Here is a 20,194-nt window from a genome sequence, read left to right as displayed (position 1 = left end):
ACAGGGACAGAGCTCTGGGCCTGGGGTCTTGATACCTGCGTCCAGCTGAATGGCACCTGACCTGGAACAGAGCTTACTTTGCTGGAGGGCAGAGAGAGACCAAGGCTTACTTTTTCTCCCTTCCCAGGCCTTGCACTGCTGTCTCTGCCCACCTGGAGCTTCCATGCCCAGGTATATCATTGTGTCTAGACATGCTTGCCCACCTCTCATACCTGGGAACCTCTGAGAACAGGCCCCTACTGAGCTCTTTAAAGACGCACCACCCAGGACCCCCTCAAGGAAGGATTCAGGGGCAGCCTCAGCTGCAGGGCTGCTCTGCCTGAGGCTGAACCTTAGGGGACAGGGAAGGGGGCCGCTAGCACTCAGAGACTGAGCAGAGGTAGGAGGCACATATCAAGGTCCTGCCTCATAATTTGACCTTTTCCTCTATCTAATCCTGCACTCTCCTCCTTCCCCTCATGGATAATGATCCCTATAAACCCCAAACTTTGTCTCCGTGTTCATTTGAGGAGAACACAACCTGCAACAGTTCCCTTCACTCAGTCTCTGGGTCCTCTTTGCAGCCGGTTTCCTTCCACGTGCATCTACGAAGACCCTGTTTGGGGGCTTTCAGGTCCAGAGTGACCAAGACAAGGTTCCCAGGAGCTCCCGCTCCTGGGCAGTCAGTGCCTCTCCCTTCCCCGTGCTCCCCTGCTCCATCCCTCTCCACCAGCCTCTCCCCCTGGCCCCTTCCCCCTCTGCACCTCTACAGCCCCAAGCCTCTCTCTGAGAGCCCTTCCTGCGGCAGCCACAAGGCCAAGATGGCCTGTCTAGGTACCCGTAGAGGCCAGACCCCTGTCAGGGTCAGTTTTTCCCTCCTCAATAAGCAGGTCCTAGGAGAGGCATCCATTCAAGGCAGGATGGAGATGTATGAGCCAGGAGAGCCAGAAGTTTGCGTCCTTCAAACCATATTCTAAACCTGGCACAGCCTTCATTTCCTGCTACAGAGAAAACAGATTTTCTTTTAATGAAAACTGAGCATGTCTTTATTTGTGATGAAAACAAGAGCTTTGCTACATGCGCTCAATGTAACACAACATTTTAACGTATTTGGAATTATCTTGCAGCTCATGATTTTTCTATCATTCCTAAGTGATGGAAGTCACTTACATTCTCTGAGAATAGAAGTGACCTATAAGAATATAGTAAGAAAGTCTCAAAGTATGTTTCAAAGTCTTCTTTCTGGCGTTGCTGTTAAGAAAACATCTTGTACTTGCTGTGACTTTCTTTTTCCTCTTGATTCTTGACCTTGATTCTTTTCTGTTGATTCTTGAGACGTCTATGAAGGGGTATACATTTTCAATCATAAAATAAATCATGTGTTCCCAGGAAGCAGCCCTTTGGTTTCAGGATCTCAGGGCTGATTCAGGCAACTGGCAGGAGACAATTCTCGGCATCAGGTTCTTTGCAATGTGCACTTGCAAGTAACAAAACGACTCAATCAGAAGGGAGATAAAAACATAAAAATGTCTACTTGAGCTCGCTGTTTCTTCTGGTGGCCAGAGAACCAGTGTCACAGGCATCCCGGAGTAACCTGAGTGAACCAGCACTCTGTTTACAATAAATTCCAGTGACATCTCGGTCCCCCATGTAAATCAGAAGAGCTGGCTCACCGTGCAATCTGACACTGCCCAGCAGTCACTCTTCAGGCCTCTCCTAAGCCCCATCCTGTGGGAAGGGTCCGGCTGAGCTCTCAGGGGTCCAAGCTGAATCCCGTCTGGTCCCACCGCTGCGGATCTCCCAGGCTGGAGGGCACAGCAAAGTGAGATGGGATGGGACGGGGAGCTTGCAGAATAGAGGCAGGGAAGGACAGGAATGCAGCATTGGAGGAGTAGGACACCGGGGAAGGCTCGCTGGGTGATGAGTGAATCTGACCCACCAGCAGAACAAATCCTGGGGACTGTCAGGCCTCACATGAAGGTCCAGAAGTCCCGGGCACCCACCACTGGTTGGGCATGGTGACCTGGCCCCGTGAAGAAAGAAGCCTCCTGGCAAAACGTGGCCACTGTAAAGCTGTGGCCGGGCCCCCCCTGAGGATCCTGGGTCCTTGAGTCACAGCTGAAGCAGCACAGGATGCAGGTGATGGCTACGGTGACCACAAACAGCACGGCCACCACTCCGATCACTGCTGTTTCCATGGCCCCACGTGGCAGATGACCGGCTGAGCCCTAGCTCCCCATTCAAAACAGGGTGCCCTTGGTGGTGGCAGGCACTCTGCCCTTCCAGCCGCTCTCCTTGTGGTCTCCTAAACGGATGCTGGTCTGAGGCCCTGGGTCACGGCTCTTCTGGGCCACGGGGCACCCCGCATGCTGCTACTCAGACCTCGGTGGGTCTCTGTTATTGTTTTCTAAGCCTCTGGTCTGGATTCCAAGAACTGTGGTCAACTCCGCTGGCGACTTCTGGAAGAAGAGCTGTCCTGAAAGATGTGAGCACAAGACTTCCTGGACTTGGAGGGGCTGGAAAGAAGGAACAGAAGACTTTGCTCAGAGGGAACATTGCCAACCCTGCCCCCTGGTGACGCCTACAGATTTCAAGAGTTTGTCTTCTCAGACAAAAGACAAGATACTCCGCCTCCTGGGGACCCCGGATGAGCCTGGGCTCCGCCCCTAGAGGAACCTTGGGCCAGTCCTTGAATCAGCCTATCCGATGCCTCCTGAGCTCCTGGACCTGAGCAGGGGCAGGAACGCAGGTGGGGAGAAAGGCTCTGTGCCAGGTCGGGGTGGAGGCACTGCCAGGTCACCACAAGGACCATGGGGCCTTTGGCAGGGGGCTGTGGTCCCTTTCACTTGGCATCCTTTTCTGCATGGGGTGGGAGAGCGCTATCTAGATAGGGCAGGATCCAAACCCCTTCAGTGATTCACTATGGGGCTCCTTCACCCTGTGGTTCCTGTTCCAGGAGAAGCCGTCTTCTGAATGGCCTCCCCGCTCCCCAACCCTCTTTGCTGCCTGCTCACACTCGGATGCTGTGAAAACTTACCCAGGGCTTCTCCAAGCGACGGAGCCGGCAGTGGTGCCATGGCCTCCTGGCCTGGGGGCCACCCCAGGGGCCAGGCCACGGCACACTCATCCCTGGGCGCTGCAGCCTTGGTCCCGCTTGGGACAAGGCTCTGAGATGTCTGAGCAGCTCTGAGAACTTCCTGGATTCCTTCCTCCAATTGTGAGTGTGGGCCCAGGACCTGCACAGCTGCCTGCCCCCTCCGTGACTGCACTTACCCCACCCCCCCACACACCCACACCATTGCAGCCTGGCAAGGCAGGCTCTCCACTTAGCCCATCCGGGTGAGGGGCCAGCCGGGCCAGGCCACCCAGGAAGTCTGCCAGAAGGGCTGCCTCCTGACCGCCACCCGGTCCCGGCTCTTCCACAGCTAACCGCCTGAGACGACCCCACTTCCAGAAAGGAGGCTGGATTGCCGGTCCCACTTGACCCAAACTCTGAGAAACAGAGCAGTGAGGAACAATGCTTCCAGGTACCAGGCACAGGGTTTCTTCAGAGTTCTCCAAGGCCCCAGTGAATTTTCTTTAGTACCAGTTTTAGGAAGTTGCTAAGTGCAGGATGAGAGAGCAACTATTTGGACTAAATGAGGCCTGTCATATTCTCACTCTTCCCTTTTCCAGGATGAGCTCCGGGCTCTTCCTCTGCATGAACAGCATTGGGCAAGCCGGGCCCATGGCAAACCTGGACACCTCGGACTATTTGTGTTAAGTAGGGCAGCCAGAGCAGAAAGGAAACATGATGTGCCAGTCTGGGGCGCATGGTTTCAGACTGAATCACCAAAATCAACTCGCCAGTTCAGGAGACAGAGGGCACCAGAGGAATCCGGTTTCAAACTGAATTATTTGTTTCTTTGAATTCTCGTTTGCCTGGTCTTTGTGGACGCATGTAGTTGGAGGCCACCCGTTGTAGATGTGTGTTTTTCAGCATGTGTGTTTATTCCTGGAATAAAGGACAATTGCTCAGCCCTCTTGTCTTCTGCCTTGGATGGGTTTCCTTATCTGTTTCTGAGATTGGGGCCCCTTCTCTGATTCGCCAGTAAATTAGGCCTTCTGATCCATTCTGACAACAGACATTCAATAGTTGAACACAGGCTGTGTGGCACAATGAGAGGGCCCCAGGGATATTGTGAGGACAGGTCCAGTCTGCTACGAAGCTCCTCAGGGTTGCATATGATGTCACACCCGCAGTCTGCAACATGGAATGACCAACACGGCATCTCAAGCCCAGGGCACAAGGAGCCATCCTTGATGAAGATGGACAGGGTGCAGATACTTTCACCACAATGCCCACTCAGTTCAGGGTCCTTGCCTTCAACTATCCCCCAACAGCCCTGTCCTGTGATTTAAGCGGCAGCGGCATTCTCAGGCGAGTTGGAAAGATCAAGACAGCCATACATGTTTACTACTGCTCAGAGACGTTTGTGCTAAGGGCTTTTTTCTGGGTATCTTCTCCTCTTCTTGTGACTATTGTAATCCTGTAATATACAGCCCCTGACCATGGACCCCAGACGCCGTGGGACTTCCCAAGATAACTACCATTTAGATACATATGTGTCGCTCACAGCCACCATCATCAACTGATCAGAAAAAGACACATCCCTTACTTTCCCTTACATTAGAAGGGGAAAGATGATGGCAGACATCCTAAAGCAGAGAGAATAGAGCTCTCCCAGAGACTCCAGGCCACATTTAGGAAAGGCAGGCCATCCGAGACTGACACAGGGCTACATAAAGAGATGAGGGAGGGAGAGGGGACGTCCAAACCAGCAGGCCCACCCACGTCCATCTGTTAAATGTTTCCCACTTTTCCGGCTCCCAACACTGGGGATGGAGGGGGAGCACAAGCCCCCTCAGCAAGGGCCCCAGGAGCTCAGAGGCCTAATCCCCTCAGGGTCCTGCCATACTTGGTGTCCCTCAAGCCCCAAACTTCTGGCAGCGGTTATTCCGATCATATTTACTTTTCCAGAGAGCATGACGTTCTGAGAATTTTTCCTGAGCATCTGTTGTGTGGGCTGGTTCTGCACTGGGGGCAGGGAGCCCTCAAAGTTTCTTAGATGCATGAGGGCAGGGGCCCTTGAATCCTGCCATAAATCTCTGGGGGAAGAGACAGATGTATTCAGTGTTCCACCAGAAATATAAAAATAAATATGAATAACAAATTGGAAACCCATAGGAGGGAGCAACAAATTCTTCTTGGGCAAAGACACAGAGAGGGGAAAGTACAAGGTGTTTTCTGGGGCCAATGACCAGAGCAGTGTGGATAGGACAAAAGGAGCAAGGGACAGGGACCAGACCAGGGGCCTTTAATAACCAACCAGGAGGCAGGGACTTCACCCCTAGGGCTATAAGGCGTTTCCGCAGATCCTGCAGGCCGCGGTGCAGAGATGCTTCAAAAAGGGCAGGGCTGGACATGGGCAGGAGTCCAGATTGGGGGGTGGGGGGGAGGACAAGCTAGGACAGACTCGGGAATGCTGGAGGGGAGGCAGATTTGAAGGACGCTGCAGAGATAAAATCAGCAGTACGTGGTGACCCGTGACCTACTTTCCCAGCCCAGAAACCTAGCACGGCTGTCAGTGTGGATTTGCCTCCCTCTCCCCCTTACACCTCCAACCCTCACAGAGAATCCACCAGGAACTAGAAAAGAAACAGGATGTTCTGTTCCAATGAGTCACCAAGCCCCTGACTTTCTGGCCCGTTCTCGAGCCCCTCCCCACCACCTCTCCTGGCCCCTAAGGCTCTCCTCTCTCTGCTTCCCACCCAAGCCCAGGCAAGGCCTCAGGACAAGATTTCCTTCCTCCCTGTGGAATTGTGCCAGCTATTCATGGGGTATTTAGAACATGCCTCCAGGCTTTGGCAAGAAGAGGTCTCTGCTATCGATCCATTTTACGGAAGAGGAAACTGAGATCCTGGGGAGACAAGCACTCTCCCAAGGCCACCCAGCACCACCTCCTCCAGTTTAAAGAGCCTCCCAGCCCCTCTGCTATACACAGGAACCAGTGGGTCTGGGAGCTGGAGCCTCAAGGCTTGGATAAGAAACCCTGATCGAGTTATCAAGGAAACACTGAATTCAACACAGCTCACAGACTGGGGCTTCTGCAGGTCCCAGGGTTCAGTCTGCCCCGGAGATGCACTGGAAAGAGCACTGGAGAAAGAGCCCTTGGTGACCAGCCTGGGTGGCCTCACCCCTCTTCTCTGAGCCCCTGGACTGTCCCACAGAAGCCCAAAGCCCCCCTGGTACACAGAGAGCCCTCTCTAGGCAGGGCTGCGTGCAAACCCCACGTCCTCCCTCAGAGCTTAGGCCCCAAGCTTTTCTCTCCTACTGCCCTTGGAGCACCACAGGGCCTGCCCAGTTTCCCCCAGGGCACGGCCAGCCCTCAAGCAGCAGGCATAAGCTGCCAGTGCCAGGCACTCACTTCTCACCAGAGAAGGATGTTCCCAGGGCATTGCAGACACATGCCTGGCGGCTCGATCCTTCTCTCCCACTCGAGCTGTACGATCAAGAGCCTCTTCACAAAAGCTTCCTCGTAGTTTTTATTTTCTTGTATTAAGGCACCAGTGAATTGACCTTGCAGCCTCATACTGTCTTCTCCAAACACAAGGCATTGCTGTCCCCTCCCAGCTACGCCCCTGGCCAGGGCCTGAGTAAATCAGAGGACAGCACTTCAGAGAGCACGGTACATCTTCTGTGCATCCACATGCACTGGTGTCCCCTGGGAGTTACAGTCACAGGCAGGGTCCATCCCCAAAGGACCATCTCTGCTCTCACCTTGTTACCTTCCAGTGTGTGCAGGGCCACCCCTGTATTCCTCACTTCTCTCCTTATAGTACCCTGGGCGGGGGGGGGGGGGGGGGGGGGGGAGTATGCAAAAGAAGCCAAGCAGGACCCAGGGCACAGTGCTCAGTGTTTACCACAGAGAGGCGCCCTTCTGCACAGGAGCATGGGGGTCCACGGGAGGGCAGGCAGTGGCTGCCATTCACAGGCGTCAGTGGTGGCCTCGGTGGGCATGGAGGTGGGCTTGGTGGTGGGCTTGGTGGTAGAGGTGTCGGTGGAGGCGATGGTGGTGGAGGTCCACGTGGTGCGTGTGAGACACGTGGCCAGGATGACGGAAACAGTGAGCATGTCCCGGGTGGCCCCGGCCCGGGAGGGGCCAAGGTTGGGCCCACCGGACTCGGTTTCTCCTCGCGGCCGGGCGGTTCCTCTCCACGTCATGGTCCCGCTGTCCGTGGTACAGGCAGGTGGCCAGCAGCAGCACCAACAGCAGAAGAGCCATGGCAATGCCTGTGATCAAGCCCGTGAGGGTCGTGCTTCCCAGGAGGCCTAGCATCTGGAAGCTGGACAGTCCTTCCTCTCGGCAGCTCCCTGCTGCTGCCTCCCCTTCGGCGGCCTCTACTCAGCCCTCACACTCACTGGACTTTGTTGCCTCAGCTCCTGCGGGCTGGAGAGCAGCCAGGGAATGTGGGTGCAGCCTCTTTGGGCTGGAGCTGCCCGCCAAGTAAGAGGCCAGGCGACTGTTAACTCTGGGGAGGTCCATGGGGAGGCTGGGTGGGGACAGAGGAACTGTCAGGAGGGGCTGTGGAAGGAAGAACCCTGAGGCTGAAGACAAGAGGTCCCGGCCCCCCCATCCCTGTCACCTGGCCAAACAACCAAACCGGCGCCTTCCCCTCCCTGGCCTCCGCTCCCTCCTCTTTTAGACAGGACAGCATAGCAAGTAAGAACATAGGTTCTGGAACAACACAACGCACTAGTTCTATGACTATACACAAGTTACTTGACCTCTTTGTGCCTCCGTTTCCTCATCTGTAAAATGGCTAATAAGAGTAACTTTCTGGGGCACCTGAGCGGCTCGGTCGGTTGAGGCTCTTGCCTTTGGCCCAGGTCATGATCCCAGGGTCATGGGATTGAGCCCCGAGTCAGGCTCTGTGCTGAGTGTGGAGTCTGCTTGAGATTCTCTCTCCCTCTGCCCCTCTCTCCTGCTTATGTTCTCTCGCACTCTCTCTCTCTCTCTCTCTCAAATTAAAAAAGAAAAAAAGAGTACCTTCCCTCGTACATATGATTTTCTAAGGATTTGAGCAGTTAAGATTATAAAGCACTTAAACCAGTCCCTGACACATGTTTGCCATCAATATTGCAGTGGAGTTTGGGCTGGGGAGACCTCAGGATTTGAGCGCCTCTGGCTGTCTGTCCTGCTGCCGGAGTCCTCCAGGACAGGGGCGGGCGCTGTGCAATGAATTGTCCTGTACTTCCAGAGCTCAGTGAGGCACTGCGGGCAGATTCATCATTGAGACAGCCAGACGCCGTCTCTGGGTCCTCGGTGCCCACTCTGGGAGTTACCCGTGCTGCAGGAGGCAGGGAGGGGGCTACTGAGCTCAGAGAGGCCAGGCGCCATCCCAGCCTCCTGGTTCCCCATTCAACAGTCTTGACTGGCCATAAATGGCAGGCTTCTGGCTCCGTCCCATACCTTCTGAGCAGCAGAAGTGACATACCATTCCTTACTGGTGGAGAATTTACAGAGCAGGCCAGACCTGAACAGCCGCAGACTCCCCTACCCCTCCTGGTCCCAAATCCCCTCTGTTCAGCCTAAACAAGTACTGTCCATTTGGCTCACGTGCCTCAGGGCTGGGCACCTGCTATCTCCCTGGGGAGCCCTTTCTGCTGTGGGTTTGTCAAGCTGTCCTCAAAGCTCCTTTTCACATGCGGCTGTCTCACTCTATGAGACCACAGATGTCCAGGGACCCTCCACAGTGAGCACCCCACAGTTTCTATCCTTCCCTGCTGTGTGCTCATCTCTCTACCAGCTGGAGGAGTGTTTTCAGCAGCCAGCCTCTGTGTGACCTTACGCAAGCCCGTCCCCTGACCCAGCCTGGTTCCTCTTCTGGAAAAGTTCCAAGGCAAAAGGTGACCTCCGGGGACTTTTCCTCTCAGACCTCAATGAGATGAGCTCTCTCAGGGAGGCCTCAAACCCTTAGTGAAAACCCTCTCTGGATGAAAACGTCAAACATTCCCTTCAACCAAATTGGGCTCAGGGGGCAGCAGGTCTAATGAGTCCTGGGGCTTTTGCCCTCAGACTGAAAGCCAATTCAACTTTTAATGATGCTGGAGTGAGAGCTCCTTCCTATGGCTTCCAGGGCCCTGGGGGCCCAGCTGCCTTCCCTCGGGGCCTATTAAGGAAGGAAGTCTGCTGGAAGGAGGAGGAGGAAGACAACAGAACTTTCTCCTTCTTGAAGGAGATTCCCACTCCACACCAGCCACGGATGGGGCAGGACCCTGCAAACTGCAGACATGCAGAGCTTCAGTCAGCACAAAGCACTCTTGGAATCACCCAGACCCAGCCCTCACTGAGAGTTAGAGAAATTGAGGCCAGAGAAGGGAAGGGACTTGCTTAAGTTTTCCCAGCTTTGTGGGCTATTCTGTACAGCAGGTAATCAAGACAGCACTATTCCTAGAGTGAGGGGGGCATCCAGAGTGAGAGTCTGAGATCAGCTGGTGATCTTCTACAGAGATAACCGGGAAAGGGCTGTACAGATGTGAATGAATCTGAACTCCCCACCTCTCTATCTCTGTCTCTCTTTCTCTCTCTCCCTCCCTCCCTCCCTCCCTCACTCTCTCACACACACACACACACGTGACATTTGTTTTCTTAAGTGCAGGGTCACTTCCCATCTGGACAGAAGATAGGATCCCAGAGTGGGTGTTTGATTAGATGCTTTGAGCACTCGGGGGAAGGTATAGAGACCACAGTCCTCTGGGACTGCAGAAGTGACTGAGACCTTCTTGGAGTCCCAACTGAACACAAGGGTTTGCAGGGCTGATGACTTTAGAGGAACGTGTGACTGTGTCAGAAAAGCTCTTGTGTAGCACTGTGGTTGTATTTCTCTCATGGGGTTTGGTCTTCTGCACCCCGCACCAGCTACCTTCCTAGCTGAGGGACTGGAGTTTCAGACTATGCAGCTGAAAGATCAGCCTTTTGGAGTTCCTATCATTTAGCTTCATGCCCATTCTTTCCAGAGTGCACAGATTTATGCATTCACTCACATATCTGTGCACCCTTGTAAATTGCTCTGTAGGTAAACTCATGCACCGAGAATTGTGTGTGTACACATACTCAGGCACATATTCATGCACATATGCATGAGTGCATACAAGTTCCATACAAGTTCACAAACTCCTGCGTGTACTAGATACAAGTGGTTCTTGGCTGCCCCAAGAGAGCAACCATTGTTTTCAGCGTTTGGTAGCACCACCTAGTGGTGAAACTGTAAAAAATCAGTTTTGTATTCTGATCTTTGTTTATAGATCATAATTTGAATCCATTTACTTAACTCCTCTCTGTTCCAGATTCTGGTCTGGAAATTTTAAGGAATTTCCACAAGATATAGTACAAATGAAACCATATTGATGGAGGCACTGACTAAGGAAGGGTGTCTCTGGGAGGTAATGAAGGGTATGCCCCAGCAGAGCCTCCCCTAAGACCTATGATAGACAGCCAAGACTAGGAATGAGGGTGAGGTGGACACTGGCAAAAAACAAGTTGAGTGACTTTAGGTATTGCACGGGTGGCTGCTCTCAGAAGAAAGGCCAAGACTCAGCTCATCTTTTGTTCTGCACAAAAAGCAGGGATATTGGCCAGCACGTTCCTAACTTGGCTTGCTCATGCCAGTTAGAGAAGGGAGATACTCCTCTGCCTAACCGTGGGTGGCCTTAGTAAATATTGAAAAGAAGTTGCCAAGAACAGCAGCAAACCTCTCTCCTCTTCTCAGGAGCTCTCCCTGCCCTAATCATGGCCAAGTAGACCACCCCCAACCCCAATCTAAAAAACTAAATCATAAACAACCAGGCTCTTTTTTCTTCTTTCTCCATTTGCCTTACACCAACATGCTTGAAAATAAGCTACAGAATTTTTATAGAACTATTTCAATTACAATACCAAACAAACATCAGTCTAGGTCCCTCTTTAAAGCAAGCAAATAGGGTCGCCTGGGTGACTCAGTCAGTCAAGCATCCGACTCTTGATTTTGGCTCAGGTCATGATCTCACAGTTTGTGGGGATCAAGCCCTATGTCTCACTAATAGTGCAGAGCCTGCTTGGGATTCTCTCTCTTCCTCTCTCTCTGCCCCTGCCCCACTCACATGTATGCACACTCTCTCTCTCTCAAAATAAATAAACTTTAAAAATAAATGAATAAACAAAGTGAGCAAATAGAGAAAAATTGCTAGATATATAAAAAAAGATACCAAGTATTGTACCTTATTACCAAGGTTACTAGAATCTAAAAAACGGAGAAATAGTAAAATCCCAAAATGTATATTCTAAATAATATTCAAAAGTCAATCCATACATAAACTTGGGAAAATACTCAAAGCAGGAAATTTACTCTCAGATTAAAAATCAAATCAGGAAAGATTGCTTTGAGAACCATCCTCATAAGTCTCGGGGGGAAAAAAGGAATAAAGAGAGAAAGAGAGGGAAGAAATGGCCAGGAAATCAAATAAGCTTATATAGCAGACATTCTAGAAGTAGAGAACAGAGCCCATGGAGAAATGATCATTAAAGAAATAAAGAAGGGCACCTGGGTGGCTCAGTTGGTTAAGCATCCAACTCTTGATTTTGGCTCAGGTCATGTTCTCACAGTTCATGAGTATGAGCCCTGCGTCGAACTCTGTGCTGACAGTGCAGAGCCTTCTTGGGATTCTCTCTCTCTCCCTCTCTCTCCGTCCCTCCCCCCATCCCCTCTCAAGATAAATAAACTTAAAAAAAACTTCCCTGAGCTGAAGAATTCCATCTTTAGATGAAAAGTCACCCTGAGTACTAGGCAGACTATTTGAAGAAGCCAGAGCAAGCCATCTAGGTACACCCAGGTGAAATTTTTACATTAAAAATGTGATGTAAAAAATATATATAAAGGAACTCAAATGTTACAGTCATTATGTAAATAGTCTGGCAGTTTCTTACAAAACTAAACACATGCTACCATATGATCCAGCAATCACACCTCTTGGTATTAACACAAAGTAATTTAAAACTTATGTTCACACAAAACCTGCATACAGATGTTTATAGCAGCTTTATTCTTTTTTTGTGTATATTTATTTTCGAGAGAGAGCACAAGCAGGTGGAGGGGCAGAGAGAGAGATGGAGACACAGAATCTGAAGGCGGCTGCAGGCTCTGGGACAGCTCAGAGCCCGACACAGGACTCAAACCCACAAACTATAAGATCATGATCTGATCCGAAGTTGGATGCTTGGCTGACTGAGCCACCCGGGCACCCCAGCAACTTTATTCTTAATTGCCAAAACTTAGAAGCAACCAAGATGTCCTTCAGTAGGTGAATGGATAAATAAACTAAGGTACATTGAAACAGCGGACTATTATTCAGCACTAAGAAGAAATAAGTTATCAAGCCATTAAAAGACACGGAGGAAATCTTAAATGCATTTTGGTCAGAGAAAGAAGACAATCTGAAAAGGCTACATACTGTATGATTCCAACTATATGATATTCTGGAAAAGGCCAAACTATGGAGACAAAAGAATCAGTGGCTGCCGCGGCTAGAGAGGAGAGAGGAATGAATAGGCAGAGCACAGAGGCAACAGTGCCATTGCCAGTGTTTAGGGCAGTGAAACTATTTCGCAGGCACTATCCTGGTGGGTACATGTCATTATACATCAGGAAAGCCCTTACAATGTACAACACCAAGAGTTAACCCTAATGTAGACTATGTACTTCGGGTGACTCTGATATATGGATGCAGGTTCATTGATTATAACAAATGTACCACCATGGTGCCAAATGTTGACGGTGGTGAAGTCTGTGCATATGTGGAGACGGGAAGTATGTGGGAGATTTCTGTACATTCCACTCAGTTTTGCTGTGCACCTAAAACTGCTCTAAAAAAAAAATAGTCTATTTTACAAAAGGAAAAGGAGGGGTGCCTGGGTGGCTCAGTTAAGTGTCCAACTTTGCCGCAGGTCATGATCTCATGGTTTGTGAGTTCGAGCCCCACGTTGGTCTCTGTGCTGACAGCTCAGAGCCCGGAGCCTGCTTCCGATTCGGTGTCTCCCTCTCTCTCCCTGCCCCCTCCATTTCTCACACTCTGGCTCTCTCTCTCTCTCTCTCTCAAAAATAAACATTAAAAAAATTTTAATAAAAAAATGATCCTACAAATAACAGGAGCTGTTCAAACTGTCTCAAAGAATAGAGAAAGAAACTTTCCTTTTTTAATCTATAAAATTTACTTTATAAAACTAGCATAATAATCCTGATACCAGGGGCGCCTGGGTGGCTCAGTCAGTTGAACGTCCAACTTCGACTCAGGTCGTGATCTCACAGCTCATGAGTTTGAGCCCCACGTCAGGCTCTGTGCTAACAGCTTAGGGCCTGGAGCCTGCTTCTGCTTCTGTGTCTCCCTCTCTCTCTGCCTCTCCCCCACTCAACACTCTGTCTCTGTCTCTCAAAAATAAATAAACATTAAAAAAATTTTTTTTAATAATCCTGATACCAACCCTGACAACTATAGCATAAAACACCATAGACAAATATCAAAATTCTGAAAAATGAATACCATGTTTGTATCCCTAGCAGAATACTGAAAGACTAATACTCCATAAGCAAATACAGTTTATTCTAGGAATGTGAGGGTGGTTTGATATTTTTAGAAATCTATTGTTGTAATTAATTATATAAATAGGTAAAAGGAGTAAAACCATACAATCACCTCAATAGATGGCAGGAAGACATTTGATAAAATTCACTATTCATTCCTGATAAATATACAAATGAACAAAAAAATAGAAGTGTAGTATTAGAAGGATACTCTCTTAATATGATTAAAAAGAAAAATATCTCAAACCAGTAGCCAACATCATGACTGTTGGTAAAAAAAAACACAGATGTTCTCATGAAAATCAGGAATAATTAAGAATGTTCACACTCACCACTTTAAAAAAAAATTACTTTTGGGGCGCCTGCGTGGCGCAGTCGGTTAAGCGTCCGACTTCAGCCAGGTCACGATCTCGCGGTCCGTGAGTTCGAGCCCCGCGTCAGGCTCTGGGCTGATGGCTCGGAGCCTGGAGCCTGTTTCCGATGCTGTGTCTCCCTCTCTCTCTGCCCCTCCCCCGTTCATGCTCTGTTTCTCTCTGTCCCAAAAATAAATAAAAAAAAAAAAAAACGTTGAAAAAAAAATTACTTTTATTTTTAATTTATTTGTATTTATTTATTATTATTTTGAGAGAAAGAGAGAGCATACGCACACACAGGAAGGGGAGGAGCAAAGGGAGAGGGAGGGAGAGAATCTTAATCAGGCTCCATACACAGCATGGAGTCCAACTTGGAACTAAATCTCATGAACCAACCATGAGATCGTGACCTGAGCCAAAAATCAAGAGTGGGACGCTGCTGAACTGACTGAGCTACCCAGGTGCTCCTATGCTCTTTTTTAACTGTGTTAAGTAAAAGTGATAAGAGAAACATCTGGGTGGCTCGGTCAGTTCAGCGTCTGACTCTTGATTTTGGCTCAGGTCATGATCTCCCAGTTGGTTCATAAGATCAAGCCCCGTGTAGGCTCTGTGTTGACAGCACGAAGCCAGCTTGGGATTCTCTCTCCCTCTCTCTCTGCCCCTCCCCCTACTCACACACTCTCTCTCCCTCAAAATAAATAAATAAACATTTTATTAAAAAAAAAAAAAAAAAAAGAGCACAAGGGTGCCTGGGTGGCTCAGTTGGTTAAGCGTCTGACTTTGGCTCAGGCCATGATCTCATGATTCATGAGTTTAAGCCCCACATGGGGCTCTCTGCTGTCAGCACAGAGGCAGGAGCCTCAGGTCCTCTGCCCCTCCCCTGCTCTCTCTCTCAAAAATAAATAAACATTTAAAAAATAAAATAAAATAAATTTTAAAAAGAGCATAAAGTAAAAGGCAGAGATCATGAATTGTATAATTGCATACCTAGAAAATTTAAACGATTTTGCTAAAAACTATTCACAAATGAGAGGTTAATAAATAAGATTATTTTAAAATAAAAATACAGGGGCATCTGGGTAGCTCAGTTGGTTAAGGGTTCGACTTTGGCTCAGGTCATGATCTCGCAGTTCACGAATTCGAGCCCCATGTCCGGCTCTGTGCTGACAGCTCAGAGCTTAGAGCCTCCTTCGGATTCTGTGTCTCCCTCTCTCTCTGTCCCTCCCTCGCTCGTACTCTGTCTCTCTCTCTCTCTCTCTCAAAAATAAACAAAACATTTTAAAAAAAGGAATAAATTAAGCAAGAATACTAATGGTGGGGCAAGGAAGAAATAAAACATTCTGCTGAGGAAGGAAATATGTGAGCTTCTTCCTAGGAAGCCCAGGGTATCTGTCTGAAGAAGAATCTGAATTATTACAGAAAGAATACAAAGAAAAGGAATTAATGGGCAATCTTTGACATTCAAAACGGCCCTTTTCCTTGTAAGTCAAGCCATTTTTTTGAGAAGGTTTTCTAAGTTCCTTTTTCTCCCCCTTTCAACCTATTGAATCAGGAATCTAGCTGAGGACCCAGGCCACGGAGGTCCCCCACATTGTAGAAAGCTACCCACTTCCACACATGACAGCCGAGTAGCAGAGGTTTGAAGCTCTAAGGTAGATGGGAGCCGTGATATCCAGGGCCAGGGGAATACTGGTCTCTTCTGGCCCCACGTGGTGATGGAAAAGAGAAAAGAGACAGAAGGAGGAGGAATGAAGTATGAAATATGTGAGGTAGCCCCCAGGGAGTTCCAAAAATAAGTGGTGAGACTGTGGGAAGATGGGGTTAGAGATGAGTGTATGGAAACACTGACATCACTTGAAAGGAAAATACAGTCTACAAAATCTGGGAACATAAAAATGTGACCTTATCTGTGCGTATAGGGCAGTTAGCGCTAGGACTGTTTGCATTGTAACCCTAAATATACGCACAGACAAGTCTGGAGAGCTATACAATGTGATGTTAACAGTGCTTCTCTCTGAGTGGTGAGGTTACCAGTGATTGATTTTTATTCTGGCAATCTATATTTTTTAAATTTCAACAATAAACATCTACCTTGTGTAACAATAAAAGCAACAAAAGTTATAGCTTTAGAAAAAATATTCAGAAACCATGCCCACCCAAATAGAATAGCTCTGAATACCAGCCAAGCAATCTACCTCATTCACCAAAGAGCAGTCAGACTCCAGAATTATAAACTCAATTGGTGCCAGCTTAAATATGCCAAAAAGTTGAGGCGCCTGGGTGGCGCAGTCGGTTAAGCGTCCGACTTCAGCCAGGTCACGATCTCGCGGTCCGTGAGTTCGAGCCCCGCGTCAGGCTCTGGGCTGATGGCTCAGAGCCTGCAGCCTGCTTCCGATTCTGTGTCTCCCTCTCTCTCTGCCCCTCCCCCGTTTATGCTCTGTCTCTCTCTGTCCCAAAAATAAATAAACGTTGAAAATAAATAAATAAATAAATAAATATGCCAAAAAGTTTAAGAAGCATACCAGATTGTCTGTCCTCAGAAATGTGTTGGAGCTGATTAATCCAAGGGGAATGCTCTTCCCCATCTCTCCTGGATGGTATGCCCATGAGCATTTAGACGTGAATGTGCAGATAAACAGTAAATTTTCTTGAGCCTCAGTTTCCCCTTACGCACTATGAGAGAAAGACTGGGGACAGATTGAATCTGTACAGTCTAAGTTTTTTTCCTTCCTGACTTCTCGAGTCTCTGTAACTTCCTGAAACCACCACTGAAAGATAATTGTGACCCTTAGAATTCTATTCGTTTATTTAACTAATATCTATTTAATCAAGCCCTGAATCCAATGCTAAGGCTAGGGAGAAGAAAGACATAGTCCTTGCCCTCCAGGAGCTTTTTACCTTGAATAGGAGACTGATATCTAAATGATTACAATGTACCAGGTAAATTCTGGAACCTAAGTGTTCACAAGGCCCCAGCAAAGTGCAAAAGAAAGGGTCATTCATAAGTAATAAACTTCTTTCCCTTTTCTCCCCAACCTACTATTTTAATAATTGCTAGAATAATTACACTTTACAAATTGATCTGACTTGAACCTCCCACAACTCTGTTATTCTCATGTTACATATGAGGCACAGAGCCAGGAAGTGGCAGGGCCAGAATTGAGCCCAGGCCTCCCTGGCCCCAAAGTCTACCTCTAACCCAGTCCTGGACTGAAAGATGGAACTGAATGAGACATGATGGCATCCTTGGAAAGAGAAGCCATGTCTTTGAGAATCCACAGGAGAGGAAAAAGAGAATATGGGAAGATAATGGATAGAAAAAGGGAAGAGTCTTTCAAGACTTTTGCCCTACAAATTTGAAAAACTCCCGATTCAGGCTTATGTAGAACATCCAAAGAGATAATAGATTCCTGAGTGGCTTTCCAACCTATCCTTCACTAAAAAAAAAAAAAAAAAAAAAAAAGACAATAATAAAAAAAATAAGATGGTTGGATAGATGAATTCATATGTGATAAAGCAAATGTGGCAAATGGTTAACAATAGTTGAAATTAGATTTTAAGTATATGCCTATTCACACTACAATTTTTATAACCTATATATATATTTGAAAATTTCCACACACACACACACACACACACACAATGTTGTAGGCAGGGGGAAATAAGCAATAGTTGGGCAGGGAAGTAGGAAAATAGAGTTTTCTAGTTCTGTTTCACTTGGTAGCTATTAGCCACATGGCAATTGAACACATGAAATGTGGCTAGTCTGGGTTGAGAGAGTCTGTATATGTGATATAGACTTCAGATTTCAAAAACTTAGTACACAAAAGAATGGAAAATATCTCATCAATAATTTTTATCCGATTCACAGGTTGAAATAATAATTTTTATGTTGGATTAAATAAGAATATATTTTTAAAGTTTATTTTGAGAGAGAGAGAGAGCAGGGGAGGGGCAGAAAGAGAGAGAGAGAGAGAGAGAGAGAGAGAGAGAGAATCGCAAGCAGACTCCATGCTGTCAGCACAGAGCCCTACTCGAGACTTAATCTCACAAACCATGAGATCACAACCTAAGCCGAAATCAAGAGTTGGATGCTTAACCAACTGAGCCACCCAGGTGCCCCTAAAATATATTATTTAAATTAATTTCACCTGCTGCTCTTTACTTTTTTTAAAGCTACACATTTAACTTACACGTGCACCCTGTGTAGCATTTCTACTGAACAGTGTCACCTAGAGCATCCAGTCACCACAGATCCTATTCCTTTGCTCACTCACACCTGCTCTGGATCACGTCCTGTGCCAGGGCAGGCAGGGATGAATCATAGTCACAGCCTCAGAGAGCTGAAGGTCTAGGTCCTGGAGACAAGCCAAGACAGACTTGAAAACACTATAGGATTTCAGTATCTAGGTAATCTCTGTGACTTCCTTGCTTATGAGTGTCCACATGGTGCCTTTTTTCTTTTTCTTTTTTTTTTTTTTTTTTTTTTTAGACTGAGGACAGAATCTTCTAGAGTACATTTAGAAATATGTGGGGTGTTTGAAGTGGTCAGCATTTGGGGTCAGCATTTCATATGCAAGAACTAGGGAAGGTAAACATTCCACATTGAGGACAGTCCCATACGAGGAAGAAATATCTTGTCCAAAACACCAGTAGTGTACCTGTTGAGGAATCCAGTAGAGGAAGAATGACATACCTGTTTCTACCCTCTGGATAAGGACTCTGAGGCCTGTTAACCAACCCACACTGAGGTAGCACCATTATTTCTGTGGAGGCAAGAACAAGGAGTTTCCTGGGGTACTGAATCTCATAACACAATTCTGTATCTGCTGAAAGGTAGGAAAATTACCCTGGGACAGTTAGGGACACCCAAGGGTTCGGCTCCCAGTAGGAAACCCGTCTGATTATGAAGACTGCCAAAGGCAGTGTTCAATTAGCCCAGCCTAGTTAACCATCTGGGAGCCTGTACCCAGAGCTCAGGGCACCACTCTCCAGCATTAGGCTGTAAAATGCCACAGGGACAGACCACTTCTGGAGGTGGTACCCAGTGAAAATGAGCCATCCCTCTGGTCTGATCTCTGGGGGCCAGAGCTATGGGAGATGAGGAGTGTGGGTGGGTGTGCCACATCACTTCAGCTGAAGGACAAGTCCCCAAACTAGATCCCCAGAAGGCCTTAGCTGAGCAACAGGTAAATATATAAGAACTCAGAGATAGATGAGTATCACTGCTAGCCTGTGAAAGGATCAGAAATCCCTTCCTAGAACAAGGTGCAGTGGTCCAAGCAAGAGATGATAGGTGCATGCATCACAATGGTATCTAGGAGAAAAGCAGGTAGAACAAACTCAAAATATATTATTGAGATGGAAGTAAGACAACTTTCTGACACATCTGATGAGGAGAATTAAGAAGTAGAAGACAAGTATAAATCTAGGGATCTGGAATGAACAACTGAATAGTAGAACAGGCAGGAATAACTTCTTGAGAAACTGGTCAGTGAAGGGGAGAGGAGAGATGAGGCAGCAGCTGCAGGAGGAAATTATGTCAAAGAAGGTTTTATTTTAAAGGTGCAAGAAGATTGAGCCCTATATTCCATGGGAATCACCAAGGGAGAGAGGTGACTCATGGAATGATGTTTCTGTGGAGGAGAGAGGGATCAGGGTCAGGAATGGAGTAGAGTGGGATATTTTGAGATTGACTCCCTGTCTCAGTGCCTGGTGTCATGAGCCATGAGCCTCTAGCCAACTAGACAGCTGAAGTGACCCTCCTTAGACCTCATTCCTTTTCCTTTCTGTTAACATTAAAAATTTTTTTAAGCTATGTGCTATTTACTACAAAAGTCTAAAAAACGGTGATAGAAAAGTTGAAAGCAAAAAGATAGAAAAGATATGTCAAGCAAATACTAAGCAAAAGAAAACTGGTATAATGTTAATAATAGATAAAGTAAATTTTAGGGCAGAAAAAATTCTAGAGATAAACAGGATCCATATACAAACACAAAGGATTATTTTCACCAGCAGGATACACCAATTATAATGTTGCATGCTCCTAATACTCAGTGAAGTGGTACAATAGAGTTTTCTAGTACTGTCTCATATGGTCGCTATTTTAGACTTTATAGAACTTTATAGAACTATAAGGAGAAATCAGTAAATTCACAATGAAGAAAAGGATTCTAACACATATCTTTTCATTATTGAGAGACCAA

General features: G+C 47.7%; 3 protein-coding genes across 3 annotated transcripts in view; all 3 read right to left on the bottom strand.

The window, feature by feature from the left end:
* Nucleotides 1-747: 747 nt before the first annotated feature.
* SPAAR (small regulatory polypeptide of amino acid response) lies at nucleotides 748-2,184 on the bottom strand. Its single transcript, XM_086683493.1, has one exon. It carries the CDS (start codon nucleotides 2,175-2,177, stop codon nucleotides 1,950-1,952), a length of 228 nt encoding a protein of 75 aa, XP_086539619.1. The 5' UTR covers nucleotides 2,178-2,184; the 3' UTR covers nucleotides 748-1,949.
* Nucleotides 2,185-2,386: 202 nt separating this feature from the next.
* The window catches only part of TMEM8B (transmembrane protein 8B), a 69,298-nt gene continuing 51,490 nt past the window's right edge, over nucleotides 2,387-20,194 (bottom strand). The window contains exon 14 of the transcript XR_015242820.1: nucleotides 2,387-2,495. The gene's annotated coding sequence lies outside the window, so the exon portion shown is untranslated. The remainder of the gene's footprint in view (nucleotides 2,496-20,194) is intronic.
* HRCT1 (histidine rich carboxyl terminus 1) lies at nucleotides 6,877-7,521 on the bottom strand. The gene has a single exon (XM_025914827.2). The coding sequence runs from the start codon at nucleotides 7,356-7,358 to the stop codon at nucleotides 7,017-7,019; it is 342 nt and encodes a 113-aa protein (XP_025770612.2). The 5' UTR covers nucleotides 7,359-7,521; the 3' UTR covers nucleotides 6,877-7,016.

This window comes from Puma concolor, chromosome D4 (genome assembly GCF_028749965.1).
Source record: "Puma concolor isolate L17-30 chromosome D4, mPumCon1.1.hap2, whole genome shotgun sequence".
Lineage (NCBI taxonomy): Eukaryota > Metazoa > Chordata > Mammalia > Carnivora > Felidae > Puma > Puma concolor.
Note: the sequence above shows the minus strand (reverse complement) of the source record. Positions and strands in the feature narration are given on the sequence as shown.